Below are 19,484 nucleotides of genomic sequence, written 5' to 3' on the forward strand. Positions count from 1 at the left end.
AAGAGTTCTGTGCTTCTCTCTGATCTGATGAAATTATTATTATCTAAAACATTGCAGGATATGAAAATCTGCATTTTCATTGCATTTGGAACTGACAACTTCATGACCTACAACATATAAAAGAAATTTCATCTTTGAAATGATGAAAGCAAGCAACACATTATTGTCAGTTTTAACAGAAATAATAGGAAAAGCATTTGGAATGTCAGGTTTTTTTGAGACATTGCAAACTTAATTCTATCTCCTTCATTTGCTATCTTTGGGTTTAGTACATGTCACCCTCTTCCAGTACTCTTTCACCACTGGAAACTCACTTTTCTTTTTTGGTTTTTTTTTTGGTCCCCCAGAATGAAATTATTTTATTCACCAATAACATTCAAGTAGAATTATTTTCCTGCTGGAATAGAAAGGAGTTGGAAGGAAATGATCTCCTTGCATTAACCTTGAACTGTAAAAGAAGGTAATATTACCTAATTCGGGCATCTAAACTAGTTCAGTCATCCTGGGCTCACAATGTAGATAATGTAAAGAGATTGAGTCTTCCAAAAGATAATTCAGAGAAGGAGCCGAATTTTGAGTCTTGTTTTGCTCCTCAGAAGAAACCCTTTTCCGTGTGAGCTAGAATGGACAGCAGTGACAGCCAATTCTGTATGTCACATTCAGGATGGCATCCATGCAGCTGTAACCCTCAGACACAGCTCCTGGCTTTCCAGAATGGCCATGGCTTTTTGTGAATCAATATTGCTGATCAATGGCCTCCAATAAGAGAATTTTATTTGTCTTCTGTTTTCTGTGAAGGATTTTAATTTCCAGTAGAGTGAAGAGATTGCTTTATAATTTTATGGCAATTTTTAAAAACATTTTCTTTAAACATACTTATCCCCCCCTTCTGAGCTCCCATTCCACAATATTTGACTCATCTAACCTGATCTCTTTCTATGACAAGATGACCCACTTAGTGGATGAGGGAAAGACTGTGCATGACTTTAGTAAAGCCTTTGACACCATTTCCCACAGCATTCTCCTGGAGAAACTGGCTGCCCATGGCTTGGATGTCCGTACACTTCACTCAGTAAAAAACTGTCTGGATGGCCAGGCCCAAAGAGTTGTGGTGAATGGAGTTAAATCCAGTTGGCAACCAGTCATGAGTGGTGCTCCCCAGAGCTCAGTGCTGGGGCCAGTTCTGTTTAATATCTTTATCAATGACCTGGATGAGGGGATCGAGTGCACCTGTAAGTTTACAGATGACACCAAGTTGGGCAGGAGTGTCGATCTGCTGGAGGGTAGGAAGGCCCTACAGAGGGACCTGGACAGGCTGGATTGTTGGGCTGGGGCCAACTGTATGAGATTCAACAAGGCTAAGTGCTGGGTCCTGCACTTAGCCTGGGCCATAACAACCCCATGCAACGCTACAGGCTTGGGGAAGAGTGGCTGGAGAGCTTCCCGACAAAAAAGGACCTGGGAGTGTTGGTCAACAGCCGGCTGAATATGAGCCGGCAATGTGCCCAGGTGGGCCAAGAAGGCCACTAGCATCCTGGCTTGTATCAGGAATAGTGTGGCTAGCAGGACCAGGGAAGCAATCGTCCCCCTGTACTCGGCACTGGTGAGGCCGCACCTGGAACACTATGTTCAATTTTGGGGACCTTAGTACAAGAAGGACATTGAGGTTCTGGAGTGTGTCCAAAGAAGGGCAACGAAGTTGGGGAAGGGTCTAGAGAACAAGTCTTATGAGGAGGAGCTGAGGGAGCTGGGGTTGTTTAGTCTGGAGAAGAGGAGGCTGAGGGGAGACCTTATTGCTCTCTACAACTACCTGAAAGGAGTAGTGAGGTGTAACAAGTGATAGGACAATAGAATACGGCCTCAAGTTGCACCAGGGGAGGTTTAGGTTGGATATTAGGAAAAATTTCTTCACTGAAAGGGTAGCCAGGCACTGGACCAGGCTGCCCAGGGAAGTGGTTGAGTCTCCATCCCTGGCGGTGTTTAAAAGAAGGGTTGATGTGGTGCTTGAGACATGGTTTAGTGGTGGACTTGGCAGTGTTAGGTTTACAGTTGGACTCGATAATCTTAAAGGTCCTTTCCAACCTAAATGAGTCTATGATTCTATGATTCTACCTGCAAGGCTTTCAAAAGTTAAAATTGTTTCTTGAAATAAAACACAGAGAATTGCATTTCTCTTCTGACACTGCTCTCTCAGGTAGCCAGTTTAAGCACATCACACCTCAAAAGAACATGTCTCATGCTACTTGATTGAACAGATGCATTTTAATGACAAATTGTGCAAAAATTTGGAAAAACCTTAGTTTTATCCACAAAAATTAAACAAATTAGTATTGTTTATGCTTTACATTGATTTTTTTTTTTTTTGTCTAAAATTGAAAGCAGATTTTATCTTTCTGAAAGAGCAGGATTTATTTCTTTTTTACAAACAAGGAAAACACTTTAATTTGGATGGGCTTGAGGCCTTCAGTCGTCATTCTTGTTAACATTTGTTGGTTTTTATTTTAAGCTGTCACATTCTGGAAAATTCTTCTGTCAAAAAGGTATTTTTGTCAGGTTTATGTTCACTCTTGGAATAATGTATGCAAATGCTATATACTGTAAACTCTGATATTGTTAGTCCTTTACCTACTTTAATTAATAGATGAGATAATTAAAGACACTCCCTTTAGAAAAAAAAAAATCCTATGCTTCTGACCTCTTCAAACATAATGTTCACTTTTCTCATTAATCCTACCAAATACATTTTATGAAGAGATCTATATTGCACAGAAGAGGGTTTAAAGACTGTCTTCATACCACAAAATCTTACTGGCACAATTTTCAAAATGCAATTATCAAGGCTCTGTCAGATGATCAGACACCGCCAATTTGAGGATCATTTCATTTTAGCAGACCTTATTAATTACGTGCTTACACTGCATAATTTTTGGTTTAAAATCAATGTATTCTATCACCATTACCTACAGTTACAGAATCAAAGGAAGTAGTCATGAGTTTAATTCTCCTAACCACTATTGGTGAACCAGTGAATAAGTACCAGTTCAGAGTAACTTACTGAAATGCTTTTGTGTATTGCTGTTTGTGAGATGCAACTGAGTCCATATTGGCTGGCTGCTGTTTTTGCTTTTCTTGTGTGTAATTAATTTCCTTGAGCTTCTCTGCAAAGCTTTTTAATACAAAGTACATTAAAAACATTCAAACATTAGCTGGAGAGAGCAGACCACAAACACAAGATCCAATTGCTCCAGGAGTTTGGCCACAAGTGCTGTCTGAGAGAATAAGCTAAGTGATGAAATGACAGAGCTATTGGACAATCATCATGCATGCAAAGCATCATATAACAGCTTTGTAGTATACATTGTAAGATGAAATACAAAACTTCTGCCTCTCTGAATGGCTAAGATGGACTGTGTTTGTGACGAAAGAAATAATTTATGATCAGATGAGAAACATCAGAAAGCCAAATATGACTGTGACTTAGTATTAACATAAGCATTTCAAGATAAAATACATAGATAGTTTAACTATGGAAGGACGAAAATGAACATACCATCTATTTCAAAGATAATTTGTATCAATTCTATTCAAAAGTAAGTTAGTGAGATTCTGGAGACTACTCTCAAAATAACTTGGATAAATTAGGGGACTGCTCTAACTTGGACTTGGAAACTTCTCTCTGGGACGTTTCCAGTGGAAGGTATCATTACAGCACATCATACTCTTTCTTTATCTCTGTTATCCATCTGTAGCAGCAACAAACTGGGAAGAGTAGGCAAATGGTGTAAGAGGTAATTTCTTCCTTCACCTCTTGTCTATACTATTCTTATTAAGCCCTTCTGGAGTGCTACAACCTTTCTTATGACAGTAGCCCATTGCTTCTTTTCTTCAATATTTTCAAATAAGTAGATGTACTTTCAAGGCTGAAACAACACACAAAGTGATTTTTAAGAACCCACCTTGAAGATGAAAAGTTTAAAAGAGAGAAGAGAAATCAGTGAAAAACAGTACTTTCTGTAGCACACAAATGATTCGAAAGTCTCAGAGGCAGTATGATTGAAATTACTTTTGAAAATATACCTTTTAAAATATAGCATATATAAAGCACTTTCATTTGTAGAGTTCCTTTCCTTTATTTCTGCTTTGGTAAGAACATGCAGAAGTTTGGAGCACATAGAAGAGAGACAGCTTATGAGTAAGAATACAGTGTTTCTTCAAAAAAACTTCTGAAAGCAATCTGATTTTTGTAGCTTTAAGAGAAGGAAACATTTGTGGAGACTGTGAAATTCACTTTGAAGAGTTTTTCTCAATCATTTTCTTTTGGAGTAAGGGAAGATAGTAAGGTTTTCTCTCACAAACATGCCTACTTTAAATAGACATTTCAGGAGCACAGATTCATGACCGATGCTTTCTCTTGCTAGCTAAATTGCCAGCTACTAGATGAGATCTCCCATTTAAACTCTGTAGATGTTGGTGCTCTGGCTGTGTCATGGTTTAACCCCAGCCAGCAACCAAGTACCACACAGTCACTCGCTCACTCCCCCCCCACGGTGGGATGGGGGAGAGAATCAAAAGGGTGAAAGTGTGAAAACTCATGGGTTGAGATAAAGACAGTTTAATAGGTAAAATAAAAGCCACATGTGCAAGCAAAGTCAAATAAGGAATTCATTCACTACTTCCCATCAGCAGGCAGGTGTTCAGCCCAAATCCAGGAAAGCAGGGCTCCAGCACACGTAACGGTAGCTTAGGAAGACAAACTCCATCACTCCAAACGTCCTACTTCTTCTTTCTCCAGCTTTATAAGCTGAGCATGTCATCATATGGCATGGCATATCCCTTCGGTCAGTTGGGTTCAGCTGTCCTAGCTGTGTCCCCTACCATCTTCTTGTGCACCCCCAGCCTACACACTGGTGGGGTGAGGAGTAGAAAAGGCCTTGACTTTGTGTAAGCATTGCTCCGCAATAACTAAAACATCCCTGAATTATGAACACTGTTTCCAGCACAAATCCAAAACATAGCCCCATACTAGTGACTATGAAGAAAATTAACTCTGTTCCAGCCAAAACCAGCACAGGCTGCATAGCTATGTTAGCTATATATTTTTTTCAGAGTTCTGTAATAGCAATTATTTTAAACACATAAAAAATCAATACTAATGCAAACATATCCTCAGCAGAGTGGTTAGAAAAGAACTGAGTCCCATCACCTGCAATCATAGAATCATAGAATCATAGAATCATAGAATTGTCATGCTCAGAAAAGACCCTTAAGATCATCGAGTCCAACTGTTAACCTAGCACTGCCAAGTCCATCTATACCATGTCCTCGAGCACCACATCTATCCGTTCTTTAAATACTTCCAGGGATGGAGACTCAACCACTTCCCTGGGTAGCCTGTTCCAATGCTTGACCACATCACAGTCATACATGTCACAGCATCCTAATATCCAGGTCCACTTTGAACCATACAGAGCTTTTCTATCTCTACTCAAAGTGCTAAAATATTCCTGAACTGAAGTGTTTCAGTGGTTGAAAGTCTTTTAATTTATGATCTAAATTTATCCCTGGCATCTTCATATCCATTTGCTCTCATGACAATGTAATCATTTAGCTTAAAGTTCTTTCTTTGCAGGTGCATGTCATAGATAGAACATCAGCTCATTTTTTCCTAGTAGTGGTCAATCTCTGATTTTTTAAGCTGCCTGTAGTTATGGAGAGCTCAAGTGCAGTTTCCATTCTGGAGCTTAATTCCATACTGTGCAAGGAGCTGATGCTTATCCAGTTGCTGGGTAAGTCAAATACCCAGCTGTGAAAGGAATTGAGCAAAATTGGCCAACATTACCACATGTAACCTGCAACCCAGATTACAGGTTACAGTAGAGGCAACCGCAAGCCTGCAACCCAGCCCCAGCATAGAATGACCCTGAGAAGACACCATTTTCCACTTTGGACCACGCCCATTGCTTCCCTTCCTTAAGCTCTTTAAGTCCATAAAGTGTCTTTTGGCAATCTGAAGATTTTTGAATGAGATTTGTAATATCTACTCTGAATTTAGCCTGCTTTTCTATATATCATAGGTCATTCCTTTTCACCAAGCTAGCCATATATGTAACACAATGCCTTACATTTTGCTAAACTGCTTCTTCCAGAAAGCTGTACTGTCTTGGCTGGTACAGCTTGATCTTCTGTTAAACTACCTTTATTATTAAACTGTGTGCCTAAATCCCCATTTGAATTTGTCTGTCTCTCATTGATTTTTCTTCTGCCTTTCTTCTTTAGATAAATGTCCAGCATTTTCTGCCCCTTTGAGGTATTTATATACTTCAATCATGTTATTTTTCAATCTTCTTTTTGAAAAACTAAGCAGATTGAGCTCTTAAAGTCCCTTACTGTAAGAAAATTTCCCTAACTCTCACATCATGGTTTAGTGGCTTTGTTCAGTACCTTTCCTAATGCTTTAATGTCCTTTTAAAACTTGGACATGGAATTTGATGCAATGTCCCAGAACTGGTCTCATTAATATCATGTAAAATAGTATGTGACCTTCATGCTTCTACTCACCCTTTCAATCTTTCCAAACCACTGCGTAACACAGTAGTGCAGTGAGAACTTTACCACAGCAGTGCTGAGTTGTTTAACGTGAATTCTGAGTCCTTCTTCAGACTCAACTGCTTTCTCAAACTCTGCCCACATTCCCAATTCATATATCTCCTAATATCATTCCTCTGTCTGTTTTGAACTGTTCTACTTAAATGGACTGAAGTTAAGAAATGGGTTATTTTCTTGCCATCATCAATACTTATACCTCTGTAATTTTTTTTTTTTTTTGCAATACTTAGTTTTAAACCACCAATGATTTTGTATTTTCTTTCCAGATTATAGATGGCAGTGCTGAACACCATTGTTACTACAACTCTCTACAGTAGCTTTTTGTCTAGAATTTAGGATGTGGGTGCTGATCTAGAAAAGCTGCATCTTGGCTGTGCAGGGCTGCTTCTTACTCTCTAACATTTATATTCCACTGTAAATGTCTTCAGCTTGACCTAACAGTTTCTGACTCAAATATGACTTTTGGTAGGTCATGCACTGTCACAGAGCTCTGATTCAGGATGTTTTCTTATCTCAGTCCATGAAATTCCAACCTGGCAGTCTTCAAGGCATGATGCAAAGCTCATCTCTCCTCAGATTTTAGGTGAACACTGATTTAACAGACAGAATAGCCCAAAGACAGGAGTAATTGTAGTCCTGATGATTCTAATTTTCTGTTCATGCCTGGTTTTCTATAACAGCTTATTTGGAATAAAAATTCTTGCCCTAACTTTTGATGGTGTAAATTCAGCCAGTCACAAATGATTTTTTGAATACATCATTTGACAACATTTTCCATTTTTTTCTTGAATTTTGTCCACTGCTTTAGTTAACAAATATCTTTTTAATTGTTTGCCAAGGCTTAATTTGCATTGTAAAGATGTTCAGGACACATTCAAAAAAGTGAAATAAAGTACTGCTTTAAGTCTGAAATTGGAAAATGGTTTAAATCCTTATAACTGTTAGTAATATTTACCAATAGCTCACAGGAACAACACAGAATCACTACGAGGGTTAGCATTCTTGTTGGTAACTTTTCCTGGTAAAATACGAATAGACCAGAAGACTGGGAGGTTATAATCTCTCTCCAATAAAAGACTTCAGCAATGGCCTTCAGAGGCCTTCTCTGCCTCTGCATGTGAACAAAAATGTACAGCTTTCCTTCTCAGTAATTTAAAGTTGCATAATGACTGTATCCTAATCACAAGTGTATTGTAGCTTCCTTCTGAAGGCACCACAGGTTAAAGTTTTGCTGATATTAAATTCTTATAATTCTGCCTGTAAAAAAACGCATTCACAAATTCTTTAAAAGAATGCAACAGGTCAGAGTAAATTCCCTCTAGAGCTGTGCAAAGCCATCCCTGGAATTATGAAATAGTTGCCTATTGAGGAGGAAGCTATGTCCATTAACACTTAAAGGAGCTAAATTCATACTTCATGAAAGGAGTGTAACTTTCTCTAATCACTTGGCCAGAGGCTTATTTTTCAGAGGCAATGTACAATAAAACTGAAGACTCCTTACCATGCAGAATTTTTATGTTAATTTGTAAACAGAAAACACATACTTTGACAGATAGGCCTTCCTAAAATCCACTGCTTTACTCAGGTTTTACTATATTACCAAGTCCTGGTCCTTTTTAATTAGAAGAGTATTCCATAAGTCAGCTCAGATAGATTAAAGTATTATTTGTCCAACAATATTCTTGAAATACATGTTTTCGACTAAAGGTAATTTGAAAGGGCAGAATTCTGCAGTGCTCAACCAGCTTTTACTCAGTAACACACTAAGCTGAGAAAAAGGGAAAACATTCCTTGAAGAAATATTTAGTAACAAATTACAGCTAATTTCTAAAATAAAACTTGCTCATACATAATGTACTAATTATGCTGAATATATTGTTTTCAGAAGCAGGCAATAAAATTATTCAAGATATTCTGAGACTTTTAACTGACTAATGAAACCAAATATTAATGATAATATCATACAAAAAGGTAAATGCCACTTTGAGAAAATTCATAGTCACAGCAATTACTATTTTTCCTATTCACCATTAGCTACCTTAATTTCAAAGTACTCTATTCCATGGCAGTCTTTAAAAGCAACAACTACAACAAAGATAGATTTAGAAAAAGTTCAGAGAACTGATAAAAGGACAAACAAAAAAATTTTCCATTCAGAGAAAGTGATCAATATTGAAGCTAACAATGGGCCTTTCTATACTTCTATTCTGGAGAATTTATTTATATCCAGAATAAAAATATAGGCTATATATATTGTGTAGTGTAGGAATTCTGTATACCCTATAGAATAGAAATGTAACTTTCTTATACAAGATTATAAGAAAGAAATCTAAGTGTTACATATATATATATGTATATACACAGTATCTTGAATCACCTGCCTTGCGAATAGATAAAATCCAACACAGTGTAATTAGACACTCATATTTTATTTGCTTTATAACCATGTATGATATTTTCAGAAATATAAGCGACTATGAGTTGCAATAATGTGATTAATCAGATACATTCAGAATGATTGGTAATGAAAATTATGTGAGAGGCCAATAGGATAATTTCAAATTGAACCAGAAAAAGATTATGTTATGTACTTACATTCTCAGAAAGGGAAATACATTCTCCAGCTACAGGAAGAAATAAAGAACTAGGTTAGCTACCGGAGGAGATTAAAGAAACATTTTTACTGAAAGCTAATACTGAAAGAGATACCAAAGTATTCAGAACAATTTAGAAATAGCCAACAATTTAGAAATTTATGAACAATCTAGAAGTATGCAAATCAAATTACACATGGAATAGAATAAACACTAGATAATAAAATAGCTGAAGGAGCTATTTGATTTCAGTTAATATTACAATTAAAAGACTTAATTGCTGGTTTAAATTAAAATACGAGTAAAGCACAGCATTCTAGAGGTTTCTATGTTCATATTCTCTGTGTGTCTAAATTTGTAACACTCAAGACATAATACGAAATAATTTTTGATTCAAGATATTAAATCCAAATTTCAAATTTGAAAACAGAGTTTTTAGTAGACCTTCCAAATGGAAGTTGCCATAAAACTGTAACTTTTCATGTCCTGAGTACACAGTCTTGGGCGGAAAAAAATTACATTCCCAGACTGCATTTAACATGGCATCTGCATACACGCATACCTGTATGGAATTTTTCCATTTTGGAACTCCATCCATTGTTAACAAGCAAAGTTCAGCATAGGTTTTTTATGATGTAGAAAATTTCTGTTTTACATTATTCCCTGTGTCTACTTCTAAACAAAGACATACTTAACCACTTCTAAAAGAGTGAATTGGCTTTAATAGAAGACAATGAAGTGGGTAAGTAAAAGTGATTCACATCCTTCTGCAACAGATTTTTGACTAGAAGTCAGCACAAACAGGAAAAGCTCTTTATCTTTTTTAAGACTCCATAAGCCACAAATAGTTTTAGTTACACTGTGTATCTCAGTGTTACCCACAATTTTATTTATATATATATTTACTGACTGTGTTGTTTTTTCAATACATTGGCCAGCACTTGAGTAAGAGTTCCACGACAATAAAGACCTTTTCTTTGGGTCCACACAGCTGATCACAGTGCTGATACTTTTCTCTCTTGGCATGTGCAGAGCACACTTTAGAATGTCAGTGGGAGTTCTGCATATGTATTGAGGGGAGGCTATGGGAGATGACATTTGCCATGTGGCCCTGAGATGAAAATTTTGCCCTAAGATAGTTCCTTCAGTAAGTTGTGGGGTTTTTTCTACTGCAGCAGTCACTTTTATTTTAACCGAAAATGAACCTCTAAGACGATGTTAAAGAATACCATTTGGCGAGAGACTGTTCGATATGTTGTATTATGTTTAAATGCCAACATAAAACATTGGCTGAACAAAAATTGGTGTTAGTTGTACTATTCTATGAAAGATCCTTACTACTTTTTTTTTTTTTTTCTGATCTAGGCTTCTATTACACCACACCCAGTTAAACAGAGTAGATTCCAAATTATGACATTCCACATGCACAGCTATTTGTGTAGATGACATTATCCAACTGTGATCATGGATTGATTACTGTTGACTGGCAGTGTTATTAATCTCCAGAAGTCCTGAGGAAGAGGTAACAGCAACCTATAATGATGCAGCTTAGGAAAATAAAATTTGCTATAAAATGACAGATATAAAAAGAACTTACTGTTTCCATTTCTTTGCTACAGCTATTTTTGAAGCATAAACTAGCTTGAAAGGCAATCTTAGCTTTTCTATTTTCCTCTTCATACAAGAATGAATGAAGTGATTGACTGTGTAAAATTAAAGTTTCCCTAACAGAATCTCTAATAAAATGTTCTGTTCTGTTTTCTGTTTGTTTGTTTTTCCTTGATGTTAGCTTGGTAGCCACAAAGGAAACAGACAGTGCAAGATCCCGTAGCATGCCAATGTCGCCATCTGATTTCCTGGATAAGCTAATGGGTAGGATGTCAGGATATGATGCAAGGATCAGACCAAATTTCAAAGGTAATTTCAAAACTAAACTTTCAGATTTTCAGTATTTCAGTATTTCTTCTCACACAAATGCAGTTTCTGGAACAAGTATGAAAGTGAAGAAGTACACTCACTGAAAAAAAAGTGCCTTCTTTTGCCTTTCTTTGAATGACAGTTCATTTCAGTAGCAATATGCTCTATTCCTGTCACATTCGCAGCTGCCCAAATGGAGACCTTTTGAAAATTTAGCTTATGACTAGATTTGAGTAGTCTAATAGGGGTTGGTTTTTTTTTTCTTCTCTGAAATGCTTGTTAATGGATTCAAATTCTGACCTTGGACTACCATAGCCTGAAGAGCTCCAGAAAGCAAGTTCTGTGAAAGACAAGCCAAACCCTCATACGTGCCATATCCTACCTAAAAGGAAGAGTGTGTTAATGGCATGATAGTCAGAGTCAAACTCAAGAGAGCTTATCTTAGTTACCGAATCTACCACCAAATTCTCCTGTGACATTAGATTCCTCACTCCTGTGCCCCAGTTCTGCTTTGAAATGGCAAAAGGGACCATCTTTCCTCTTGTTCCTTCCCTGTTCTCAGTTCTCCACTGAAACTGCAGGTCCTCAATACCTGGAATTGTCTCTTGGTGTGTGCCTTTTATGCAGTTATCACAAAGGGGATTCAAACAAGGCAAAGGAGATTCACAGAATATTAGAAGCCCAAAATTTGCAAATGCAATAATTACATCTTCCAAGGGTCTTAGCACAAACCATATTATCCAGACTCAGGCATGCTACAGTAGAGTATTTAATGAAGGGTTATACAAACTATATTATTATACAAATATACGAACTATTACACAGACAAATGGCACCCCTTCTAACTTTTGCCATCTGGGAAGTTTAGGTAAATTTGACTCTTCTTTTTTTAGAATGTAAAGAGTTCCAATGATATAGTGGAATTATATTTAACTTTATTTCTGAATCTTTAAATCAAGTTATCAGTCCTTAAATTCTCCAGAATATTTTTTTAAAAGAATAAATCTATTGTGATTAAAAATTATATTATTCTTACTTTGCCTTACTTTGTCTTAGCCTCCTCCATGCCTATCTTCTTGGGTCCAAGAGATTCTCTTAGCTCTAACATTTCACTATAAGGCGTGTTTTACTCCATGTTTACTACAAAACTTTTCCTTCAACCAGACAGGCCTTCCTCTTCTAAGTCATCTGTCACTGCCATTCCATCTTAATTCTTATTCAGCACTAAATTTTATAATTTTTTGACATCTCCAAGTCCCAGAAGCTTAAGTGGTTATAACTCTAAAGCCATTGCTATTTGCTGGTTTTGCCAGAATTTTCCCAGACTGATTCATAAGGACCAAATAAGTAGTTTGTCAAATTACTTCCTCAGCAATAAGCCATAAACAGCTGGTGCTGCTGTATGTATAAACTTATTACCCAGGATTTACTACAGCTGGAAAGTCTTTGCTTTTAATAAGTTAGTAGTGCTGATATTTCTCAGAAAATTATAAGCATGCATTGGAAATTCAAACACATTGCTAAAAGATTGACCACAGTGCTCAATATCCCTGATGACATACAGAATAAGTCCCTTGGACTTTCCTTGACAGAACTACTCTGAGGCATGTTCCAGTGCCTGGCTTCCTAGACGGTTAATGTATCAAACAATATTTGCAAAGTAATGCAAAACACTGTATTTCTAAAATTACTTTCTTATATGAATGGTAGCTCTTAAATTATTTTTGCTCCTTATTAAAGTTATCTTGACTTGTTGCCATAGTATACTCTTTAGCATGCAAACTGCAGGTTCAACCTAAGGTAAAGCTGTTCTGGGCAAAAGAAGACCTGAGGCAAAGTCAAAGCACTACAGTTTGTCTTCTTTCTTCTTTGAGTCTCCTGAAGTCCTGCAAGCGTTTAAAAATGAGGAGCTTACAGCTTAGCCGTTGATTTGGGGATTTGATTTTGGAGCTTGTCATGGACACCATGCAATCATAATCTTCTGATGGGGCTACAGTGTAGAACAGGCAGATGGTTTAGAGATTAGTGAATTCAATACAGTACTTCTTGAAAGTATAATTCAAAAGACTTAGAGCCTTGTTTTGTAACTATTGGAATTTAAAGAGACAAAACCTAATTTGACATTGTTCTTTTTCAAAAAGTGCACATTCTAAATCTTCTAGACAGCTATGCAGTTTGAACAAATCTGTCCAGAATGATTCAGATCTATCACTAAGAATAAGTATCTCCTTAAGTGACTTTGCCACTTTCTGGTTAGTTTTATTAGTCCTAAAACAAGTGCTGGGGCTTAATGCCTTTTTGAGTTTTTAATCTGGCAACAGTTTTAAAGAAACAGAATGAGTACTAATAAAAGAACTCAATCATTTTAAATCATTTGTTCTTCCCATAAAATTCCTATGTAGACAAGATTTTTAGCTACCATCTTTTAGTCATAATTAATCTTGGTCAATAACACATAATTATCTATTTTGCCTGAGTGCTCTGCTTTTGGATAAGGAATTCTGCATATTTGTTCTTGTTCAACAGAAATAATAAAGATGGCTGTTGGTATTTGTTTAGATATGGAATAAAACAGAAAATTAAGAACTCTTGTAAAATCTGTGTTCCAGTTGCAAAATACTTTTGTTTCCAGTGCATCAAACCTATAGCAAGATGCTTCTCTTACTTAGCTGTTGCACATCCCAGACTATATCTGTTCCTGCAAATATGGAAAATACTTCACTCTCTTTCAAACTTGGCCACAAGTATGTAATCCATATGTAAAAATTGTCATGGCCTCAAGATGCTCAGAATTAACCTGATACAGAAGAGGTGTTATATTTTTAAATCTATACAGTCCAGGCTGTACCCTTTGACAACAACCTATTAAGGTGGAAATTTTGGGATTTACATAGGAAAGTGTAAAGTGTTCCTTGCCCTGGTATTACCAAACAGTATTCAGCAATCATTAGTTTAGGAACTTCTTAAGCCAGAACTTAACTGAAAAATTAATTTAGATAAATATGTTCTGATCACTTCTGGAAGCTGTTTATACTTTTGGCCTTTCCAGTATTTTATGGCAATAAAATCTTCATGGTTTGGAGTAGTGAAAAGTGTCAGGTTTTGTTTGCTTTGAATTTGGTGACTATTTTACTGATATTATTGCTTTATGACTTATTGAGAAATGGAGGAAATGGTTACTTCCTTTTGATCTTTACAGATTTGTATACTTATGTATCACTCCCTACCATATCCCTTTTCCAATGTGAAGAGTTCTGTTCTACTTAAGCTGGTTTTGTGTGGCAGCATTTCATAGAATTTGTGATCCTTGTCTGCCTTCCTGACATCTCTTTTCTCCCTAATCTATCCTTTTGAGGTGGACACAGGAGAAATTTTGAAGCATTCAAGACTGAAGTTCATGATCTACTTGTATGGCAGTCCTTTTTTTTTATGTATTTCTTTGCATTCTCCTATCTTTATTGATTATAGAACATACTTCCAGAGAACCATCCATAATTAATCTAGCCTCTCTTTCCTACATAGAAATCATTAATTTGGAGCGCATCAATAGGAATGCATAGTAAGGATTACTTGGCATTTGACTGACACTGAATTTCATCAAACATTTTATTGCTTGACAGCTCATTATTTTGTGATTTTTCTGCACCTCCTTGCAGTCAGCTTTATATACAAACACCCTAAATAATCTTATATCAGAAGCAAAATTATATTGCTATATATTCTTTTCTAGGTCATTAATGTTGAATTACAAAGATTCAGTGTAGATCCATGGGGGAACTCACGAGCAATCACCTCTCACTTTGAAAAAACGCTATTTATTCCTAATGTTAAATAACTTTAAAGCAAAAAGCCTATAAGAGGACTGTCACTCACTTCATCAAGACTAATATCCTTCAAAAGCCTTTGACAAAAGATCATGTTGAAAAGTTTTTGAAACTTCAAATAAACTATTTTAATTAATTTAATTATATATTACAGTTAAAATTAATATTTATTTAATTAGATTGCCCTTGTCTACCTACTCTTCGTCTCTTTCAGAGAGCTTCAGTAGATCTGAGAGGTGTTATTTCAGCAAAAATAATGTTAATTTATATCTCTTAATCATAACGGTTTTCGTCACTTCTACCAGTTTGGCTGGTACAGAGGTAAGGTTTACAGGGATAAAGTTCATTGTCAACATCATTCACCATCATACCTGGAGTCTGTTTTTCTTTTTTAATTCAAGTTATACTTGCTGGACATGGTACACATTTCCACTGATAAAAAAATGGCACAGGTGATAGCTGACTCACAGTGATTCATATTTCCCCAGTTTTGCAAAGATTTTTATTTTGGCTGTCTTGGTATCACCTCAGCTTGTCAGTTTGTTCCTGTTCACTTAGTCTGAAATGTCTACTACAGTCCTCATACAAGTCCTCCATCAGAATGGCTTCAGTATTTGACACAGCTAGCAATTGGAGACAAATGCTGTTATAAAGACTTCATTTAGTTTTTCTGCTCTGACCTTCTTCACTTTCAGGGATACTTTTATATCTTAATCATCTTCTCTTGACTTCACCTTCCAGATCTTAGCAGGATTCTATTTTTAATGCCTTGCAGATAGTTATCATTGTTAGCTTTTCTGTCTCTAGTGAGTTTCAACTCTATTTTTTTCCCCGTCTTTAATTTATGTTTAACTTGCCCGAGTTCTTGTGTTTGAATATGACTTCCAGTTTTAACATCTTCATTTATGCTTCTTTTTGACCATATTTTGGGTAGTTCATTTTTACTCTCAGCACAGTATCTTTAAGTAATCTCTAAACCATCTGAAAGCTGCTTTTAGCTTCTCCTTTTATGTTCTTTTTAACTAGCTGTTAACTATATTTTTTAATGTTGCTTTTGAAATTAAGCATCAGTGTTGTAGTGATTTAGGGTTTTTTCTTTATAAAAGCAACTATGTTTGTAGATACAGCAAACCTACACTTTCAAACATAGTATTATTTTAAACAAGAATGTATCATACCAAATTTGAAATGATGACAAGTACTACAACATGAAAGTGTTTGAAAGGAAAGCTGCCTTGCAAACAAATTATCTAACATAGCCAGGAAGTACAATTTTCTCCCTAACAGTTTTTAGTGACTCTGCCTTTGTTCATCTCCCCTGCTTTTTTTTTTTTTTTTCCCTTGATCCTTTTCAGGAGTTGTCAATGTCAAGCTTTTACTGGATTCTAAGGAGTACTGGACATGCTCAAAAGCTCTAAATAATTAACCAAGTATCAAAGTGAAAATAGTGTCAAAGTGACTGCAGAGTGATACCTCCTTAACTGAGAATTCTTCTCCATAGGTGTAGTCTTGTGTATTACAATGACTGAAGTACACGTAGTGATGTTTTGTTGCAATTGCCTTACAGTACTTCAAAACAACTATTGCTTTGAGGAAAGGAAGGTGAATGTTCCAAGTTGTGTCCTGTTGGCAGAATTTTTAATGGATATTCTGATTCTTCACGTATTTAATATCAAGGTCATTGGTCACATTAGATTTTGCTAGTTGCAAACCACCAGCAGTGGCAGAGCAGCTTCTTACTTCAGTGACCCTAAAAAAGAAATATTACATAAGGGTTTGTAAGACTAGTCCTCAAATTCCAGATATAGATTTTTCATTATTAGTGACTGCTTACACCTGCAAAAAGAAATCAGGTTCTCCAATGCTGAACTGGATTATTGATACAAGAATATCAAGGGAGGGTGACAGAAAAAACTTGTGATGGAAGAACCTTGTTTCCGCTGTACACAGGCTGAAATTGATAAGAAATAATGGATAAATTAGCATGCTCTTCCACAACGCCATTTTTACAGAGACTTTCAGAGAAATAATTTAAAACCTTTTCCATGAAGAGACAATTCGTTGTTCAGTTATCATGACTGCTCTGCTGCTACTGATGCTTCACAAATACAAGATAAGATAGAACGACAGTTGACTGAAGACCCATGGTAACAGAAAATTCAGTTTAAATGGATTCTTAACCATTTTGTGGATTTAAGAGAAATGAGAATAGAATCTAAGTCATTCTTCCTTATCCACATTTTTTCCTGTAAGCAGTAGAGATAAGAGCAGCAATAATGTATTTCTGTTACTGGTGATGACAGATAACATTAAAGATAGAAGCTGCCTTGAGTGAAAAAGGTCACTTTTTCCCCTAATTGTTGTGAAAAGTGGCATACATTACTCACTGAAATGCACATAAAATATTTTTTACTATATATTTCAAATGGGATGTTGATTTTTTTGCATAGAATCATCTGTGCAAGTTTATAATGAACTTTCTCTCTTTTTTTTATTGCTAGAACTGGCCAGTCAAGTAGTGTACCTTTGAGAAAAATCAAAAGGAAAATTATTAGAAACAATTCAGTTTAATTTTGCATTAAATGAGTTGTGAATGTAGCATTATTTCCTCCTAATTCAATAAATGTTGTTTCATAACGGTTTATATTTTACAGTCACTCAATAAGCAATGATTCTGGAACAGGGACTGGTGTTTCTTTTTTCTTTCGCAGGCCCTCCAGTTAATGTCACATGCAACATATTTATAAACAGCTTTGGATCCATTGCAGAGACAACCATGGTAAGATATTTTACCTCAAACAATGTTTGAAGTTCAAGTTAAATATGTTCAATGAGCTCAAAAGCCAGCTAAGGTTTCTCTTCACCTGGAGCTAAATGAAGAAGGATACCCACTTCTGAGAATGGAAAGTGAGAACATTTAATTCAGCAATTGATTTTTTTCTAACAGAAAATCCATTGTTATACCATCAAACACACAAGTAAAATAAAGCCAAGGATTTTTTTTTTTATTTCTCCATAAGTTTTATTTGACAGTTTTATGAACTCATTATTTTTAATTAGATGATAGGTATTTGTTTCTATAGTGTTCCACCTTTCTAACCTCAAGAATGTCAATTCATTAAGTTGCTTTGTTAATAATATTTTATAATTTCATTATATACAGTGCATATGGGGATTTATACTTTATTTAAAAAGTCCTTCTTCCATAGAGCTATTGCACAGGGATAATAGAATAACTAAAATGGTGATCTGGTATATAAAATTTCATTATGAATTCTAAGAGTGGATTGCACACATTTTGTGCATACACTTATAATTTGTCTATTAAAGAAAGGCAGAAGATAGAGTACAAAAAGACTGGAGATTTTAAGGAAATAAGGGGAAAGAGAGGTCAAAGTCTAAAGAGTAAAAGTAGATGTTGAACTATGAACTGACAAAAATAACTTGGTTAATCTTATTTAACAGGAGAAGCATATATGCTGATAACTTGGAGCACAGATTTACTCATTAGAATTAGGTGAGAGAGAAGACATAAGCATTCTTTCTCCATACAAGTGCCTCACATATTTTGAAGAAAGGCAAATAAGCACCTTTGAAAACAGTTACATAATAATTTGGGGACTGGGAGGGTTAAAATATAGAGAGATGAAGGAAGAATTGTGGGAGTTTGTAAGATGAAATATAGTAAATACTCTGAAATCCCAACAATTTCAGGGGTCAGGATTTGTACTTGGAATGACAGAACACAGGCTAAAAATAATTGGTACAACACGCAAAAAAAAAAAAAAAAAAAAAAAAAGAAGATAAAGGAATAACACTAAGCAAAAGGCATCCTTCTGAAGTACCAGTAAGAGTAAAAATGAGACCTTTGAATGTAGCCGAGGACCTGTAGTTAGGAGATCAATAGCACAAATTCATAAAGTCAAATATTTATGCCCGCTATCTCCAAAGTGATATTCACAGCTGCCTGATCTTTACCTGCCTTGGAACACAGTGGTAGATGTTACTGAGAGAGGGAGATGATTTTTTTCAGGTACAAAATTACTTTAATTTGTATTTAGGTGTCTTGCCAGATTGCAAATCCCAAACAGATTGACATGGCATCCAAAGAGATTTATTCAGGTTTGATCAGAGGATTAAGCAATGCCCACATGACTAGAACAGTGCTCCACAGCTACTTTTTAATGGCTGTATGGGTGAATCTGGTGCAAAGCAGGAGACAGACCATAGAGTCAGTAAAGCGCAAAGATCCAGCAATTAGATCACTATAAAAATTATATTTAGAAAACTGAAGTTGCTACCACTCAAAAAAGTTGTCCTGAATTTGGGAAGAGAATACCTGAGTTCACATCTCAAGTATATTTTCTCTCAAAAAAATGACAATTATAAACATTTCCTTTCAGTACAACTTAGTGAGTTAGTATGATACTTACAATGAAATTGCATTCTGTTCTTATTGCCTTGAAAACCAATTAAAACAGTCAAGATAGACTACAACCTGATCTGTAACAAACAGTTCCAGGTAGTATGTTATAGAAAATAC

The 19,484-nt window shown here is 35.8% G+C and overlaps 1 protein-coding gene across 2 annotated transcripts in view; it reads left to right on the forward strand.

Annotated features, from left to right (window-relative positions):
* The window catches only part of GLRA3 (glycine receptor alpha 3), a 100,025-nt gene that overhangs the window by 12,391 nt on the left and 68,150 nt on the right, over nucleotides 1-19,484 (forward strand). For both annotated transcript variants that reach the window (XM_087737229.1, XM_087737230.1), the window contains exons 2-3: nucleotides 10,990-11,117; nucleotides 17,653-17,720. In XM_087737229.1, coding sequence (XP_087593355.1) covers nucleotides 10,990-11,117; nucleotides 17,653-17,720 — 196 coding nt within the window. The remainder of the gene's footprint in view (nucleotides 1-10,989; nucleotides 11,118-17,652; nucleotides 17,721-19,484) is intronic.

This window comes from Nipponia nippon, unplaced genomic scaffold (genome assembly GCF_047370975.1).
Source record: "Nipponia nippon isolate SJK-2023a ecotype South Korea unplaced genomic scaffold, ASM4737097v1 scaffold_6, whole genome shotgun sequence".
Taxonomy (NCBI): domain Eukaryota; kingdom Metazoa; phylum Chordata; class Aves; order Pelecaniformes; family Threskiornithidae; genus Nipponia; species Nipponia nippon.